This window comes from Coenobita brevimanus, chromosome 57, assembly GCF_032717465.1.
Source record: "Coenobita brevimanus isolate Jiangsu-jjx chromosome 57, ASM3271746v2, whole genome shotgun sequence".
Lineage (NCBI taxonomy): Eukaryota > Metazoa > Arthropoda > Malacostraca > Decapoda > Coenobitidae > Coenobita > Coenobita brevimanus.
In genome coordinates, this window is record NC_137010.1 from 43441195 (window position 1) to 43457862 (window position 16668).

At 40.8% G+C, this 16668-nt stretch overlaps 1 protein-coding gene across 1 annotated transcript in view; it reads right to left on the reverse strand.

Moving 5' to 3' along the window:
- Positions 1 to 16668, reverse strand: part of LOC145401975 (maltase-glucoamylase-like) — a 261779-nt gene that overhangs the window by 144230 nt on the left and 100881 nt on the right. Inside the window, exon 27 of the mRNA XM_080274078.1 lies at positions 1601 to 1703. Within this exon, the coding sequence (XP_080130204.1) occupies positions 1601 to 1703 (103 nt within the window). The remainder of the gene's footprint in view (positions 1 to 1600; positions 1704 to 16668) is intronic.

A 16668-nucleotide genomic window follows, 5' to 3' on the forward strand; every position in this document is an offset into this window, starting at 1 on the left:
TTTGCCAGGTTACGGTTCAAAGGTCATCATGTACATGACCTATATCCGCCATGTCAGGGGTCCAATGTAATCAAATGCACTTCAGCGGAAAATCACTAAAAGTACGACTAGGCTCGCGTGAAATGCTAGGGATTCGAAGGTTATGACCGAGAGTCATGATCTTGGGTGGGATGTTGTCCTTCAATACATTCATACAGGAGTGACTTCATACCGAAACTCACTTCCAATCACTGGCAAAGCTTGGTCCTCTTAGAGCTGACATCGTCGCCTACCGGCTTGTTATTATTATTATTATTATTAGTAGTAGTAGTAGTAGTAGTAGTAGTAGTAGTAGTAGTTTCATCATTATCAAAATAATAATGATGCTGATGTTGCTTAATTTTAATGACAATGATGATGATGATGATGAAGATGATGTAGCTGCTGCTGCTGCTGCTGCTGCTGCTGCTGCTGCTGTTGTCGTTGCTGTTTTTGCTGTTGTTGTTATTGTTATTGTTTTTAGTATTGTTGTTTGTGCTGTTGTTACTGCTGTTGTTGTTGTTGCGCTGATGATAGCCATGCTAACAATGGACACATCATTTATAATCAGTCTATACTGTACTCTGCTCACCATACCTTGGCCTAAAATTGCCATCTCTATCTCTGGAATGCTGGGTTATAACAGCAGATATAGACTTAAGTATTTGGCTAATCACTCAGAAGTACTACAGAAAAGATGTAAGGCCACAGTATTGTTTTTCTCCTCCATTATGCTACGTGACTAAACCTACAAAGGATGAACATTTGGGCCAAGTTCAAGTGAATGAACCATACGATACTGTTTTAAAATAGTACGAATAGAGTTATATAAAATTTTATGTGGAGGGAGGATATGGATGAAAAAACATGTAACTTCTGAATGTTATATGAGCCAGTGAAGTGAAGGTGGGGTGTGGTGTGATGTGGGCAGATGGTACCAAAAAAAAAAAAGAACAAAAAAAGAAAGAAAGAAAAGAAAAATCATGACAGGGCCTATGGTTAAGCCCTTCAGCCAGGAAACTTTTTTTTTTTCTTTTTAATTCGTCAGTATAAAACATTTTCATTCACCTTGGGGTAGGGCCCTGTAATGACAGAGATAATGGAGGCTACATCAAACTCCACCAGTTCGAAAAGTCTCTCCTAAAATGAGTAAAAATGTTTGTAAGATGCAAGGAAAATGGAAAAATATATCGCCGACCTGAAAAGGATTAGTGAATCAGCCAGGAGGTGCACGAAGCTCGCCTATCCAGGCTCAGTAAGCAGGACATTTAATTCCTCATCTGTATTTCACTCTTGCCACTATCAGATGGTTTTATGTAGTTCAGGAGACCACTCGACTTGTGAAAAGGTTAATGAGGGCCACATCAAACCTCTTGATTTCAAATAGTCTCTACAGAATTGACAAAACTCGTATCAAAACGTCAAAGCTAACCCAGTAAAAGATGCCACCGAATGGAAGGAATTAAGAAAGAAAAAGTATAAATCTCATACAAAAAGCCATGCCAAATTTTACATTTTGAGGATATGAAAAATCCCAAATCCTATTAAGTAATCAAACTATCCAAATGGAGTATAAACAAACCGATGGCGTTGGAGTTGAGGAGCAGGATGCCGTGTGAGTTGCCGTCGTTCTCCATCACCTGGTAGTAGGGCTGGGACCCGTACAGGTTCACACGCTGCCCAGCCTGTTGGTTAGGTTAGGTTAGGTTAGGTAAGGAGGGTGGCAGAACGTGGGTAGTGTCAGCTTAAGTGGAATCAGACCGAGTGGTAGATAGCCTAATGACCTTATAAGCTGACACGGCAGAAGATCCCCAGTAATTAGATGGTAGCATATAAGTTAGGTTATGTCAGGATGAGTGGTAGTAGGTAGAACAGATTATCAGTTTAGGCTGGGTGGTAGACTGCAGGTCAGATTTCGTGAATTTGGGAAAGCTTTTTTTTTATACAAGGAAGAAGGAACCAAAGGCCAGGAGCCCGCAAACCGTTCCATCAAAGAAAAAAACAACACGAAAGAGAGCCAAATTCAAGATCCGTTCATTTCCAGATGCCTGGACACACTGCGTTTGAAAGACCTGAAATCATAGGAAGTAGGAAATACAGACAAAGGGAGACAGTTCCAGAGTTGATTTGTTGCATAAATGAAGAACTGGGAGTAACGGTTAGCTCTTGTATTACAGAGTTGGACAGAAAATGGTTGACAGTTTGTTGCAAGACGGGTGTTACGCTCCCGCCGTAGAGGTGGAGGAATGCAAGCAGACAGTTCAGAGGAGCAGTGACCATTGAAGCAGAGACAGAAAAGAGATAAAGATGCAACTGTGTGGCGAAGAGACAGAGGTTGAAGGGAGCCAGTAAGAGGAGGAGAGTTGATGAGGCGAAAAGTCTTTGACTCCACCCAGTTGAGAAGAGGTGTATGTGGGGAGCCTCCCCACACACCAGAGTTGTACTCTACACAGGGACGAATAAAACCAGTGCATAAAATCAACAATTGTGCAAGGGTAAAGAAGGCACGGAGTCAGCTTGACATACCTAACCTCTCGGAAGCAGATTTTACGAGATGTAATGTGATCTTTCCAAGATAAGTCCCGAGAGAATGAAACCCCAAGTATGTAACCCGGGAGTACTAAAATTTTTTTTTTTAACAAAATCACTAAACATGGCTATATTCCTGTATTCCCGGCATTGGAATATAGAAAAAAAAATAGTAAACATGAAATTTATTCATTTTAACAATTACACACTAAAGTTAATGTACCTTACTATTACTAAGCCTAATATTAACTCTTAACTCATACAGATAAGGTACGTACTGAATTTAGAAAAAAAAAATCTTGAAAAATCAAAAAAATCAAACACATCTGAGAAGTTTTTGGAAAAAAATTCACCAAAAAAAACGGCACCATCAATTTCAACCAAACTTCCCAAAACCCTTCCCAGGCATGCTGCCTCTGCTTACAGAGGGTCACCAGTACCCAGTCCATGCACAAACTGTGGGGAAGAGAGGTGGCCACAACACTGAACTTGGGTATATCATATGATTATAGAAAATTCTAGGGTGCAGAGCGGAGTGACATGACCTACTGTACATCTGTCAGGGCTCGGGACAGACAGAAGCTACTGAGGATACCAGCTGCCTGCCTCCACAGCAACACCACGTAATGTGCATGACGTCATGGCGCTCAGGTATACTATACCCAGGTTCAGTGTTCTAGAGATGATGCAGGATTAAGCTGGATATAATTAAACATTAGTTGGTACTCCTGTGGAAGATTCTGTCGGATTGATAGGTGTACTCCTGTGGAAGATTTTGTCAGGTTGATATGAGTACTTCTGTGGAAGATTTTGTCGGGTTAAGTGTAAGAATTGGGTTTTTGATGCATAAAAAACAAGATTATTTTTACCCCAGTCAGAGATACGACCCAAGTCAGACATTAGGTTTGCCATAGCCTCATCCCTTCTTTGTTTAAGTAACTGCTGAGATGGACGTTGCAAGAACCGAATGGAAAGGTGAAGGCTAAGTCTACTAATACCAAGTCGGATCACTTCCATCTAAAACGGGTCCAAGCTGGAGCAGGGGGCGGAGCATCGGAGTGACGTCAGCTTGCACGAAACCCAAGTTCAGTTGAAGCCTGACCGTGGTGGAGAATGGATGTATGCTACACTCTCCAGATCATGACACATTTTCAGTCCGAAGTGAGGGAAGGGACTGAAATGTGTGAGGGAAGGCGTAGGGGTGTGAGGGAACTTACTGATATGTTATACAGTTAAACGAGTCCGCACTTCTTCCCCTTCTTCGTTTTCCCTTATCATAAATGTTTAATTTGAGTCTGCCCTTTTATACATTTTCTGTTACTTAAGTCAACTGACGCCACACATAAACCACGCCTCCCTGCGCCCTGAGGGAAAGTGAACCGACTTGGTATTAGTTGACTTAGGGTGAAGGGTGGAATCATCAGCGTATGAGTGGATAGGGTTAGATGTACAGCTTAGAAGGTCACTGATGAATAAAAGGAATACAGCTGGTGATAGAACAGAGCCCTGAGGAACACCACTATTGATAGATCCAGGAGAAGAAAGATGGCCATCTACAACAGCAGCTATAGAACGACCAGAATGGAAGCTATAGATGAAGGCACAGACAGAAGGATAGAAACCGTAAGAGGGCAGTTTGGAAATTAAAGATTTATGCCAGACTCGATCGAAAGCCTTTGAGATGTCAAGTGCAATGGCAAAGCTTTTGTCAAAGTCCCGAAAGGAGGATGACCAGGAGTCTGAAAGGTAGGTGAGAAGATCGCCAGTGGAGCGTCTCTGACGGAACCCATACTGACGATCAGAAAGAAGGTTATGAGAGTAAAGATGCTTTAAAATTTTTCTTTTAAGAATGTACTAGAACACTTTTGAGACACAGGATGTTAAAGCAACTGGGCGATAGAGGGTTGGGAATGGTCACCCTTCTTTGGGACTGGCTGAATGAGAGCAAACTTCCAGCAAGAAGGAAAGGTACAAGTAGACGGACAAGGCAAAAGAGTTTACCAAGGCGGGGTGTATGCGCAGAAGCACAGTTCTTGAGGACAATAGGAGGGACCCCATCAGGCCTATATGCCTTGTTAGTATAGAGGCCAGTGATGGCAGGAAATACATCAGCTGAAGAAATTTTGACATCAACCATGAGGAAGTCAGAGGGGCAAAGTGATGGAGGAACAGCACCAGAATCGTTTAAGGTGGAAATGGAGGAGAAAGTCTGAGTGAAGAGATCTGCTTTATGAGTGGAAGAAATAGCTACAGAGACATCAGAGTAGAAAAGAGGAGGGAAGGATGATGAGGTAAAGTTGTTAGAAAGGTTTTTGGCAAGGTGCCAGAAGGAGCAGGAAAAATTCGAGTTGGAGAGTTCAGAGCATTTAGTACGGATGAAATTATTTTTAGCAGAGCGAAGAACAGAGCACGATTCCGGGCAGAAACATAAAATAACTGTGATTCAGGGGTGGGTTGGCTCTGGTACCTTTTATAGGCCATCTCTTTATTGTGGACAGCATTAGAACAAGCATGATTAAACCAAGGCTTTCTTGCATTAGTCAAAAGATATGAGAAGGGAATATATGGTTCCCTACCCGAAAGAATAACCTCCATAATGCGCAAGACACACTCAGATGGCTCCCGGCCATGGAAACAACAATCATTCCAGGGAAAATCAAACAAGTACTGCCTGAGGGCCTCCCAGTCAGCAGCTCCAAAGCGCCACAACCGACTTTTCTTTGGAGGGTCCACAGCCCATGCCGAAGTGATAGGACAGGTTAAGGTAATAAGGTTGTGATTGGAGAAGCCCAGCGGAGAGAAAATATTAACAGTGTAAGCTGATGGATTAGCTGTAAGGAAGAGGTCAAGTATGTTGGAGCTCTCTCCAAGGCGGTCAGGGATATGAGTAGGGTGCTGTACAAGCTGTACTGGGTCATTAAAGATAGGAAAGATGTAGGCTTGTTCACCAAGTGGATCAGTGAAAGGAGAGGAGAGCCAAAGGTGGTGGTGAACACTTAAATCTCCTAGAATTGAGATTTCAGAGAAAGGAGAAATGGATAGCATGTGTTCTGTCGTAGATGTAAGATAGTCGAAGAATTTTTCAATTAGTAGAATTAAATGATATATATCAATAATTTCTTTTCACATCTGAGACATAAAATTTCTGTGTCAGTTTTTCAGTCACCCTGAATAAATACGTTAGGAGAGATACCCTCATGTTTTGAGAGAGAATGAAGATAATGTAAACAAAGACACTACTGACCAATGCTGAAAATGGTAAGATTTTGCAGATGAGAAATAGCAGACTAGAATGCAATTCTATATTACGTGAAGCAAGGTTAAGTAAAGCTAGATTAGGTTTTTCATTAACTAGATTACGTTGGGGCTAAACTTTGTTAGGATCAGTTAATTCAGGGAGACTGAGTGTAGGTGGAACTGTTGAGGGTATGTGATAGGTGAGGCAGCATAAAGATTTGTACTTCCTTTGTACTCTCTAAAAATGTCAGAACCTATTGAGATATCGCCAAACCAACCAGTAACCTTCTAGCTATGAATAACCCATTTTCCATGCTATTTCTGCTAATGATAAAACTATGCCCATGATAAAGCTAACGTATCAACAGTTTTAAATACTTTCACAATGACTTTTTTTTCTGAGAATAATGAAAAAAGTTTGTTGATCCAGATTACGATGCACGTTATCTGTTTCACAAAAACTTCCTCCAACAAAAAGGCTAATAATCAAGAGCGTTTAATGGCCGCACTGTCAAAACTGAAAGAGCTAAGGGGTTAGCGAACCCCAAATTTCTAGCAGTCTTTTGTTAAACCATTATGAGAGTTAGGTGTATTTGCCATCTCGTCCTCACTACTGAATGCCTTCCGTAAAGTGGCATCAAACTAATCTCATCTAATTATAGCAGTTGTTCGATAAATAACCATAAGAAACTGAATGTTTGCATACAACTTCACCTTATTAGTTTTAGTAATTTTTCTAGCTTGCGAGCGAAGCCAGCAGGTGAGAATACTATATTATACTATACTATACTATACTGTACTATACTATACTATCTATACATGTATGTAGAAGGGTAGCAAGCACAGCTCGAAAGCTGTGCTAACTCGGGAACTAATAACGCTACAACGGATCCACACACATCATTGGACAGCTTACGATAAAATGTTACCTAAATGAATTTTCCAAAATTTTCCCACTGAATAGCTGATTAAAGCCGAAAAGTGCCAAAATGAGCACCAAAGCTGCATTATCTCAGAAACTATTTAAACTACAGCGGATCTACGCATTTCTGTGGAAAGTTAATGAAAAACTAAGCTGGTGGGAGGTAAAGGCACCCAACAACCTCGATACAGTGCTGCCTTCCAGTGACTCTGAAGTGACCGACAAGCCATCTGTAACCCTGAAAACCATTTACTTCAAGGAAACATATAACAAAATGCTGCCTAGTGGTCACGTGAATTAAGGTGATCCAATAGGACGGGTCTCATGGGCGTTTACATCCGCGGGTAGGTTGAGGTCTATTGATCACATAACACCACAGCGACGGGTGAGTTCGGTCACGCTCTCCTTAATTACAGGACTGGATAGCCTGGTCTCGGGGCCTTCCTCTACTGGTGAAGGAAAAAAAAAAAAAAAAAAAAAAAAGGATGATTAATAGATAGACAGAGACGGTTACCTAAGTAACTTCTCAACATTCGTCACCAAATTCCAAAAAAAAAATAAAATAAAAATAAAACAGAGCATGGAAACTGTTAATGCTAAAACGGACCTACGCATATCTCCTGAAAGCTTATGGGAAGTAATTCTGCGTTACTTAAGTGGCTTTTCTCAAAGTTTGCCACAATATTTCTTTTTAAAATGAAAAAATAAGCTGACATCGAAAACTGGGTTAACTAAAAAATTATTAAAGCCAAAGGGGACCTACTGTATGTACAATGTTGTAAAGCATACCGAAAGGTAACAGGTGATATTTAAGTGCCCTCTCAAAATTCACCACCATATTGCTGAAATTTCTCTAAAAGCGGCAAGTTGTGCACCAATTTTTTTTCTTATAATGCTACGAAACTAACATTGGTTCTATGCACATCGTTGATGAGTGTAGGGAAAGGTAATAGATGTTACTCAAGCAGCTTTTCTCAAAATCTGTCATTAAAGTGCGAGAAAAGAAAAGCCAAACTGAGCACCAAAACTGAGGCATCACAAATTATTAAAACTATACCGTAGTGGACTTGTGCACATCGGTGAAAAACTTATGGAAAAGTAATTGATGTTACTTAAGTTTTTTCTTTTTTCAAAATTTCATTGTGAAAAAATGAAGCATTTGGGATGAAACATTATATTTCTATACCTAATATATCAACATTAACAAGCTTGCTTGCTCGAACACATTCCACACTTTCTAGTGAGGAAGCTTATAACTTACATATCAGTAGCTTGGGAGGTAATGATATTAACTAGAGTACTTAGATATAGTCGTCGTTAATCCATTCACTGCAAGGGACCACTTCTAAGCTGTGTTAGATAGTGTGGTGGCACCATGAATAATCTTCAGCGAGAAAGGCAGCATGTGTGAGGAACGAATGACTTTCTAAAAATTGCTTCCAGTATAGCATCACTTTTTTAAACCAAACGCAAGATCCGTTTTCTCTCCTACATGTATACCAGGCAAGATGGCACGTTAGAACTGAACTCTTCCCGTACCGTAATCGCATTCAAAGCCAAACAGAACACACGATTTTACTGGGATGGTTGTTTAGGTGTCAAATGGTTCGCCACCGGTATTTTGCTGCTTCATCTCCCCCTCCCCCTCACCTCGAGATAGATAGATGAGTAGAAAGATGTAGATAGTTACATACTGCATAATTCATTTCCTCTAAATTTCCTACTAAAATTACACACACACACACACACACACACACACACACACACACACACAATAAATATATATATATATATATATATATATATATATATATATATATATATATATATATATATATATATATATATATATATACCCCTGGGGGTAAGGGGTTCTTTCAAGAATACTCCCCCAGTATCCCTGCTTGTCGTAAAAGGCGACTAAAAGGGTTGGCGGAGGGTTAGTGCCCCTCCCCTGAAAACAACTAACTAAAAAGACAAACAATAAGCCTCGGACAAGGACTGACCAAAAGATGACGACTAAGGACCGGACAAAGGACATGGTAATCGGAACATGGAATGTAAGGGGAGCAAATGATGAGGCGAAAGAGAAAGAGACTGTCCAGGTGCTTGAGGGTGCGAAAGTTGATGTATGCGAAATAACTGAAACTAAATGGAGAGGTGAGAGTGTGAGAGAATGGGAGTATGGATGGGGTATATGTGCAGGAGTACGTGAGAATGAGAGGGCAAAAGAAGGAGTATGTATAGTTGTGAGTAAAAGATGGAAGAGGAGCATAAGAGAGTATGGATCAGTTGGGTCAAGGATTGTGTGGGTAAGATTGAAAGTTGGAATACAAATTTGGGTGACTGTGTGTGTGTATGCGCCAACGCAAGATCGTGCATGCAGAGTGAGAGAAGAGTTCTGGACAAATGTGGAAGTGTGCATGGAAAAGTTTGGAAGGAATGAGAGAGTGTTCTTGATCGGTGATATGAATGGTAAAGTAGGGAATGTGAAGGTGGATGGAATGGTTGGTGAGTGGGGTGTGCCTGCTGAGATAGATGAGAATGGCAGTGCGTTAGTGGACATTTGTGCTGGGAGGGGGTTGGTGATAGCCAGTACTCTCTTCAGGCACAAAATGTTCCACAGGTATACATGGCGAGTGATGAGAAGGGTGGGTGGTGAACTGAATGAAAGGAAGGCAATGATTGATTATGTGTGTGTGGATGAAAGGATGCGAAGGTGTGTAATGGATGCAAGAGCTTATAGAGGTTGGGGGAGTGGACTTCCCGACCACCACTTGGTGGTGGCCAGAATCAAGATCCAAATAAGATGGAGAAATAGAAGAAGGGAAGGACGGGAAGAAGGAGTATTTGTAAGGAGAGTGGAAAGGTTACAAGAGGATGAGAAAAAGACGGAGTATAAGAGAGAAGTGGAGGAACGATTGGGCAAATATGAATTGGAGCAGATGGGGGACGTGGAAGGTGTGTGCAGGATATTCACAGAAGAAGTATGTGCAGCATGTGATGTGGTGTGTGGGATGAAGAGAAGACGGAGGGGGGTGCAAGGAACAGCATGGTGAAATGAAGAGGTGAGACAGGCTGTGGCACAAAAGAAGAAACCATACAATGAATGGATGAGAAATAGGGGCGTGGAAGAAGTTGAGAGGCAGAAGAGAGAGTTATATGTAGAAAGAAAGAAAGGTGAAAAGATTAGTAAGAGAGAGTAAGAAGAGAGTGGATGAGGAATTTGGAAGGAATTTCAGTGTAAAGTGGAGGGACTGTAAGAAAATGTTCTGGAAAGAAGTGAAAAGAGTAAGACAGGGTGGAAGTGAAGTTAGGAGTGGAGTGAAAGATAAAAAATGGTAGATTACTAGTGGAGAAGGGGAAAAAAGTGAGCAGATGGAGAGAACACTTTAAGGAATTATTGACCTTAGAGGATGGAAGTAATGAGAGTATAAGTGGCTGGGGAATGGCTAGGAGAAGGAGAGAGGTGAGAAGACAGGAAGAAATCAGTAGAATAGGAGTTGTGGAAGCAATGAAGAAAGTTAAATTGGGGAAAGCCCCAGGAATTGATGGAGTGTGTGGTGAAATACTGAAGTATGGGAGAGAGATAGTCGTAGAATGGATGTGGAAGATGTGCAGATTGGCCTGGGAGGAAGGTAGAGTCCCGGAGGATTGGAAGTCAGGTATAATTATTCCCTTGCACAAAGGAAAAGGGGAAAAAGAAGTGTGTGGGAATCATAGGGGCATTTGTCTTTTGAGTATAATAGGAAAAGTGTATGGTAGGATACTTATTGTCAGAGTTAGAGAGAGAACAGAGGAATTAGTTGGAGAAGAACAAGGAGGCTTTAGGAAGGGAAGAGAGTGTGCAGATCAGATATTTATTCTTAGATCTTTAGTGGAAAAGTTTCTAGAGAAGGGAAAGAAGTTGTATGCGGCTTTCGTGGATTTGGAGAAAGCATATGACAGGGTGGATAGACAAGGATTGTGGAAAGTAATAAGAATATATGGAGTAGATGGGAAGTTGTTGAATGCTGTGAAGAGTATGTATGATGGTGCTAAGGCTGCAGTGCGTGTGGATGGTGAACTGAGTGCATTTTTCACTTTGAAGGTTGGGTTGAAACAGGGATGTGTCATGTCTCCATGGCTGTTCAATCTGTACGTGGATGGGGTAATAAAAGAGGTACAAGGTAGGGTAGTGGATGTTGGAGTGGCCCTGGTGAGAGAGGGTAGTGTTTGGAAACTCTCTGTACTGTGTTGTTGAGTGAAGACGAAAGGGAGCTGCAAGGCTTGGTGGATGAGTTTGGGAGAGTGTGTAAGAAACTGAATCTAAAGATGAACGTAGGGAAGAGTAAAGTGATGGTCTTTGAGAGAGGTGAAGTCAGTGAATGTACAGCGAAGTTGGATGGTGAGGAATTGGAATATGTGAGTACGTTTAAGTACGTGGGTAGTGTGATGAGTAAGGATGGAGGCTTGGAGGGTGAAGTGCTTGAAAGGGTACAGCAGGGAAGAAAGGTTGCTGGTTCCTTGAAAGCAGTGATAAGAAGCAGGGACGTGAGCATGGAAGTGAAAAAGTTACTACATGACAGTACTCTGATACCAACTCTAACGTATGGAAGTTAAGCTTGGATGTTGTTGGAAGGACACAAGTCAAGAGTGAGAGCAGTGGAAATGAGTTATTTAAGAGGAGCCTGTGGAGTCACATGGAGAGACAGGCTGACAAATGAGTATATAAAGGAGCGTTGTGGTGTGGATGTAGATGTGATAGGAAGCGTTATGAGGAACACACTGAGGTGGTTTGGCCATGTGGAGACGATGGAGGGTGAAAGACTGACGAAGAGAGTGTATGTGAGGGAGATGGAGGGGGGAAGAGGGAGGGGGAGGCCGAGGATGAGATGGAGGGATGGGGTGGAGAGGTAAATGAGAGAGGGGTGTGTGAGTTGGGAGCAGGGCAGTGAAATGGCGTGGGACAGGGCGACGTGGAGGCGATTTGTTTGTGGCCACCCCGAACGGGATTGAGGCGTCTGGCAATAGATAGATAGATAGACATACTGTATACACACACACACACACACACACACACATATATATATATATATATATATATATATATATATATATATATATATATATATATATATATATATATATATATATATGAACACTGAACCACTTCTGTTTAAGGTCTGTTCGATCCGCGTATTTGAGTTAATTATAATTTCTCACTTTCCTTCTTCCATTCAGTTTCAGTTTTTTCACCGACGTTTCTTTTTCTCCCTCCTACAGTTTTCTTATTTTTTTGCTCATCCCGCCCCCCCATTTTTTTTTTCCTTTACCTAATCCTTCGTCTCCCCGCCATTTCTCCTCTTCCTCCTCCTTTCCATCCTATTTTTCCTCCCCCTCTGTTACTCCATACCCTTCGTCCTCTCTGTTCTCTCGCTACCTTCCGCCCATTTCCCTTCACCTTTTTCTTTCTTTCTGCCTTTCTTTTCATTTCATCTTTTATTTCACACACGTCCTTTTGTTTTCTTCTCCCAGTACTTTACATTCTCTCTCCCTTCCAAAGTTCCAGTCCTGGGGCCGGATGCACTAACGCATTTACGGTCTCGTAACTCGCTACGGGCGGGGGAAAAGGTAGCGGCGTCGGATGTTGGCATGCACTAAACACTTTCGGAGACCTTACGGGAGCCGGAGTTACGATCGCCGCTAAGGTTGGGCCCGACCAACCTTAACGTCTCCCGTATCTTTCAGACACCCGAAAATAAATTGAATTAAGCATTCTCTCGTGTAAACTAATTATTTCACTAAACTGGGTAGTTAATAGAGGTGCTGTACAACAATATACAGTGCGATGAATTGTACATTAGTGTAAATTGGTGGTTTCAGTATGTGTTCATTAGTGTTCTACTGTATTATATGCTCATCAGTGTTGTGTAGTATTATAAATTAGTGTCTTACAGTATTAACGTATGCTTTAGGTTGGTAGAAAATTATAGTGTGCTTTAATGTAGTCTATAGTAGTGTACAGCAATGTTAGTGTGAAATAGTGTAAGGTGTAGTGCTGTAGAGTAGTATAATATGTTCTGTTGTGCAGTAGAGTACACCGTCAGGACAAGAACCTCTAGAATAGCCTAATAGGTCAAGCCCCTAGAAAAAAAAAATCCCTTTTCTAATATAGTTTCAAGATAGGTTAGGTTAATTTAAAATCAAGGTTAGGTTATTTTTGATTAGGTTAATTTTTGTTAGGTTAGGTTTGTTTATATGTGGACTGGATTATTGTATGGTTAGCTTAGTTTAATTTGGGCTCATGTAAGGTTAGGTTAGTACTGGGTTGGGTTAGGTTAATTTAAGAATTAGGTTAGGTTAGGTTAAATGTTGGTTAGATTAGGTTTATTTTTGTTAGGTAAGATTTGTGTATTTTTGGATTGAGTATTGATAAGGTTAGCTATGTTAAACTAATGTTAGGCTAATTTAAGGTTAGGTGAGATTAGGTTGGTGTAAGAATTGGGTTAAGCCTTGGTTACTATTAGCTTAAACTTGATTTTTTTAAATTTAGGTTATTTAAGTTAGGGTAGTTTATTACTGGAATGGGGTGGGTTAAAATTATCTTAATTTATTAAGCTAGGCTAATTTAAGTTTAGAGTTATGTTGAGTTAGCATATGATAGTTGTGTGAACAGGGCAAGGGGAATTTTGACATTTCAAGGGGGCAATTAATAAAAAAAAAAAAAAAAAAAAAAAAAGGTCATAAAAGCCTGTTATGTTGGTTTGATTTTATGGTTTTTGGCTTTTGATTTGTGCCTTCTGAGAGTAAGGACAACATTTGGATCCTCACATAATTGTTATGGCCACATAAAAGTACAAAATCTTAATATAAACAGATTATACCAAAATTTTCACTAAAACCACTAAATTCCATGCCATAAAAATTTAAGATTAACCCGAGTATATATTTATTCAAAACTTCAAAGGAGGGATGGAATCCCTCTTGGGATTTGGAAAGGAATTATTCAGTATTTTCTGGCAAAAGTGAGGAATGACTGAGAACAGTATATATGTGAATCTCAGAGCAAGGTTAGGGTTGGATAAATTTAGCTTGTTAGGTTGATTATTATTATTATTATTATTTTTTTTTTTGCTGGCTTAGGTTAGCTTGTTCTATGTGGCTCTTATGTTTCTTCAGCTAAGTTCTGTTAGGTTAGGTTATTTAGTTAGGTATTGTTAGGTTGTTAGGTAAGGTGAAATTGTTTGGTTAAGGTTTGGTTAGGTTAGGCTCATTGGCTTAGCTTAGGCTGTTCAGTTACCTTTGGTCAGGTTACTTTAGGTTCTTAGGTCAGGTTACTGTTAAGCAAAAAATAAAATAAAAAACTACACAAATCTATTTTCTTTGCTGGAGCTTTTATCCCAGGGTGCTTTTGTTCGACATAAAATGTCAGGTACAGTACTGTACAGTGTACAACAGTGTCAGTTTAGTTTTGCAGAACGCACATTAATGTAATAAGTGTTGTACGGCTGAAATGTTAAATATAAGAGCGATTCAGTCTGTACAGTATACTGAAGGCACTTTAATGTACTCGTACATTATTGTATAATGGTAATGTGCAGTACTGCTGCACAACATGCACCAGTAGCTATGCTGGTAATATTGTGAGTAATGCTTTCTGCTCACTGCACTTCCCAAACTGACAACACTTCATATATTTCATCCAAGCCTGTCCTCTGTTTTGTTTTTGAGTTCTTCTCAGCTGAGAGTCAGTGTCACCAAACACGATGATTGGCTGAAGCGTCTAGGCAGAGAAGCATCCTGCGTTGTGATTGGCCAAAGCGACCATCAGCTGAGCGGGGAAAAATTCCCTCAAACACAGCGAGTTTTTCCCCGCCCTTAGCCTTACGGTCACCGTACGATGGTGGGAGAAATGTTAGTACATAGCAAAACACCGACTATCGTACGGGGACCGTAGCGGCGGCGGCCTTACGGGGACCTCACGGGGACGTGTTAGTGCATCCGCCTCCTGTGTCCTTTCTCTCCCTTTCCTCATTCCTCCCTTTCTTCCTCTCATTCTCTCTTTCTCTTCACTTTTTCCGTCTCATTATTCTGTCTTTTTTCCCCTTATTTTCTTCCATCTACTTTCACTATCTCTTTCACTTCTCTTTTTCCATCTTCTCTCTCTCTTCCGTCCTCCTCTCTCCACTAGTCTCCCTCATTTCGTCCTCTCCAATCATCCCGTTTAATCTCCCTTCTCCTATCCCATTCTCTCTCTCTCTCTCTCTCTCTCTCTCTCTCTCTCTCTCTCTCTCTCTCTCTCCGTAATTCAAAACGCTACAACCTTTCCTAGGGAGATTAATTAAGGGTAGCTTTTCAAAGAGAATAAAGGGAGTAGGGTACCCTTTATCTTGTTGGGGGGAGAGAGAGAGAGAGAGAGAGAGAGAGAGAGAGAGAGAGAGAGAGAGAATTCTGAGTTGGGCGAGATGAATAACTGGAAAGAGAGGAACGTGGCGAAGCAGAAAATTAAAGGTGATAAACAGAATAAAAATAAGAGGGCGAAAAGAGAAAGAAGAGGCTAAATGAGAAAAAAAATTAATCAAACGTAGGCAACAAAAAGAAATGAAAAATGGAAGGAAACAGAATAAAAAGAAGCAGGGAGTAGACAGGAAGCGTACATGCTAGAGGGCTGTAATAACCATAGGAATGACAGAAGAATTACGAAAGATTTAGAGGTGCGTGATGGATTGTATGACTCACTTCAATGGTTCTCAAATGACAGTTATCGCCCAACTAGCGAGGCGATAATGTGTGTGTGTGTGTGTGTGTGTGTGTGTTACCAAAATATCCAAAAATCAAGTGGACAAACTATATCCAAACTTTGTGGGCAATATCCCGGGATATGTGGTTTCAACTGATTAGATTTTGGCAAGGCGGCGATAATATGCCTCCGATTGCCAGAGGACCCAAGCCAGAACACATTTTGCCATATCCTATAATTAATGTCTCCGTGCTGCAAAAACACATTTATTTGGCGTACCTGAAGAACAGAATGGGACACGAAACTTACTTTGTGCTTGGACAACACCCTTCCTAAGAAAGCCCCATATTTAAACTGTAACCATTTTATTTTAGCAAAGATTACTGCTCTAGCTTTTTAGTAACGGCGGGCGATACGCATTGGTGGGCGAGTGCTTTGGCTGACCCTACTCCTGCTGTGTGTGTGTGTGTGTGTGTGTGTGTGGATGATGATGACAAAGATGAGAAGAGATACGAGTATAAGAAGGTTGGAAGACAGAGACAGACTGAATTGGGTGGGGAAATGTATTTGGACATATGGGTGTGATGATGGTTTATTTCAAAACTCCTCGTTTATATATGGATTTGAGAGAGAGAGAGAGAGAGAGAGAGAGAGAGAGAGAGAGAGAGAGAGAATCCCATGGAAAAGAGTATGGAAAAAATATATTAAGAAAAACGAAAAAAAAGGGCAAAAATAAGGCCCAGAAGACTAACAGTACTCAGAGCCTTATATAAGCCAGTCCTACAGTTATCTACGCTAATGGGCACAAATGAATTCAAGCCGCACAAAGGTAACCCTACAGTGTTCTAACGAGGCTGTACGTAGAATGGGGATGTCAGAATACAAATTGGGTCATTACACTCGAGTGCCTTTGTAATCGTACATGTGTAGGCCCCATGTATGTATGTATGTACTGTATGTAACTTGGCTGCCGAATTCACACGCCTCAGTTCTTTCACTCCGATGTCGTAAGCTTGCATTGTGTTATGGCTTCTACCACACAAACAATATTATTCGGCTTTGAATATTTTTCTCTTTCTTTTGGGGTTAGATATATAGTAGGCTTCCTTAATAACTTCACTACCAATGGACTGTTAATTTGAATACAATCATCTTTTGACAGCAGGAATAAAATATAACAAATGATGCCAAGCACCATAAACCTCGCCCGACAGCAGTTATTTTATTGCTGTTAGATACT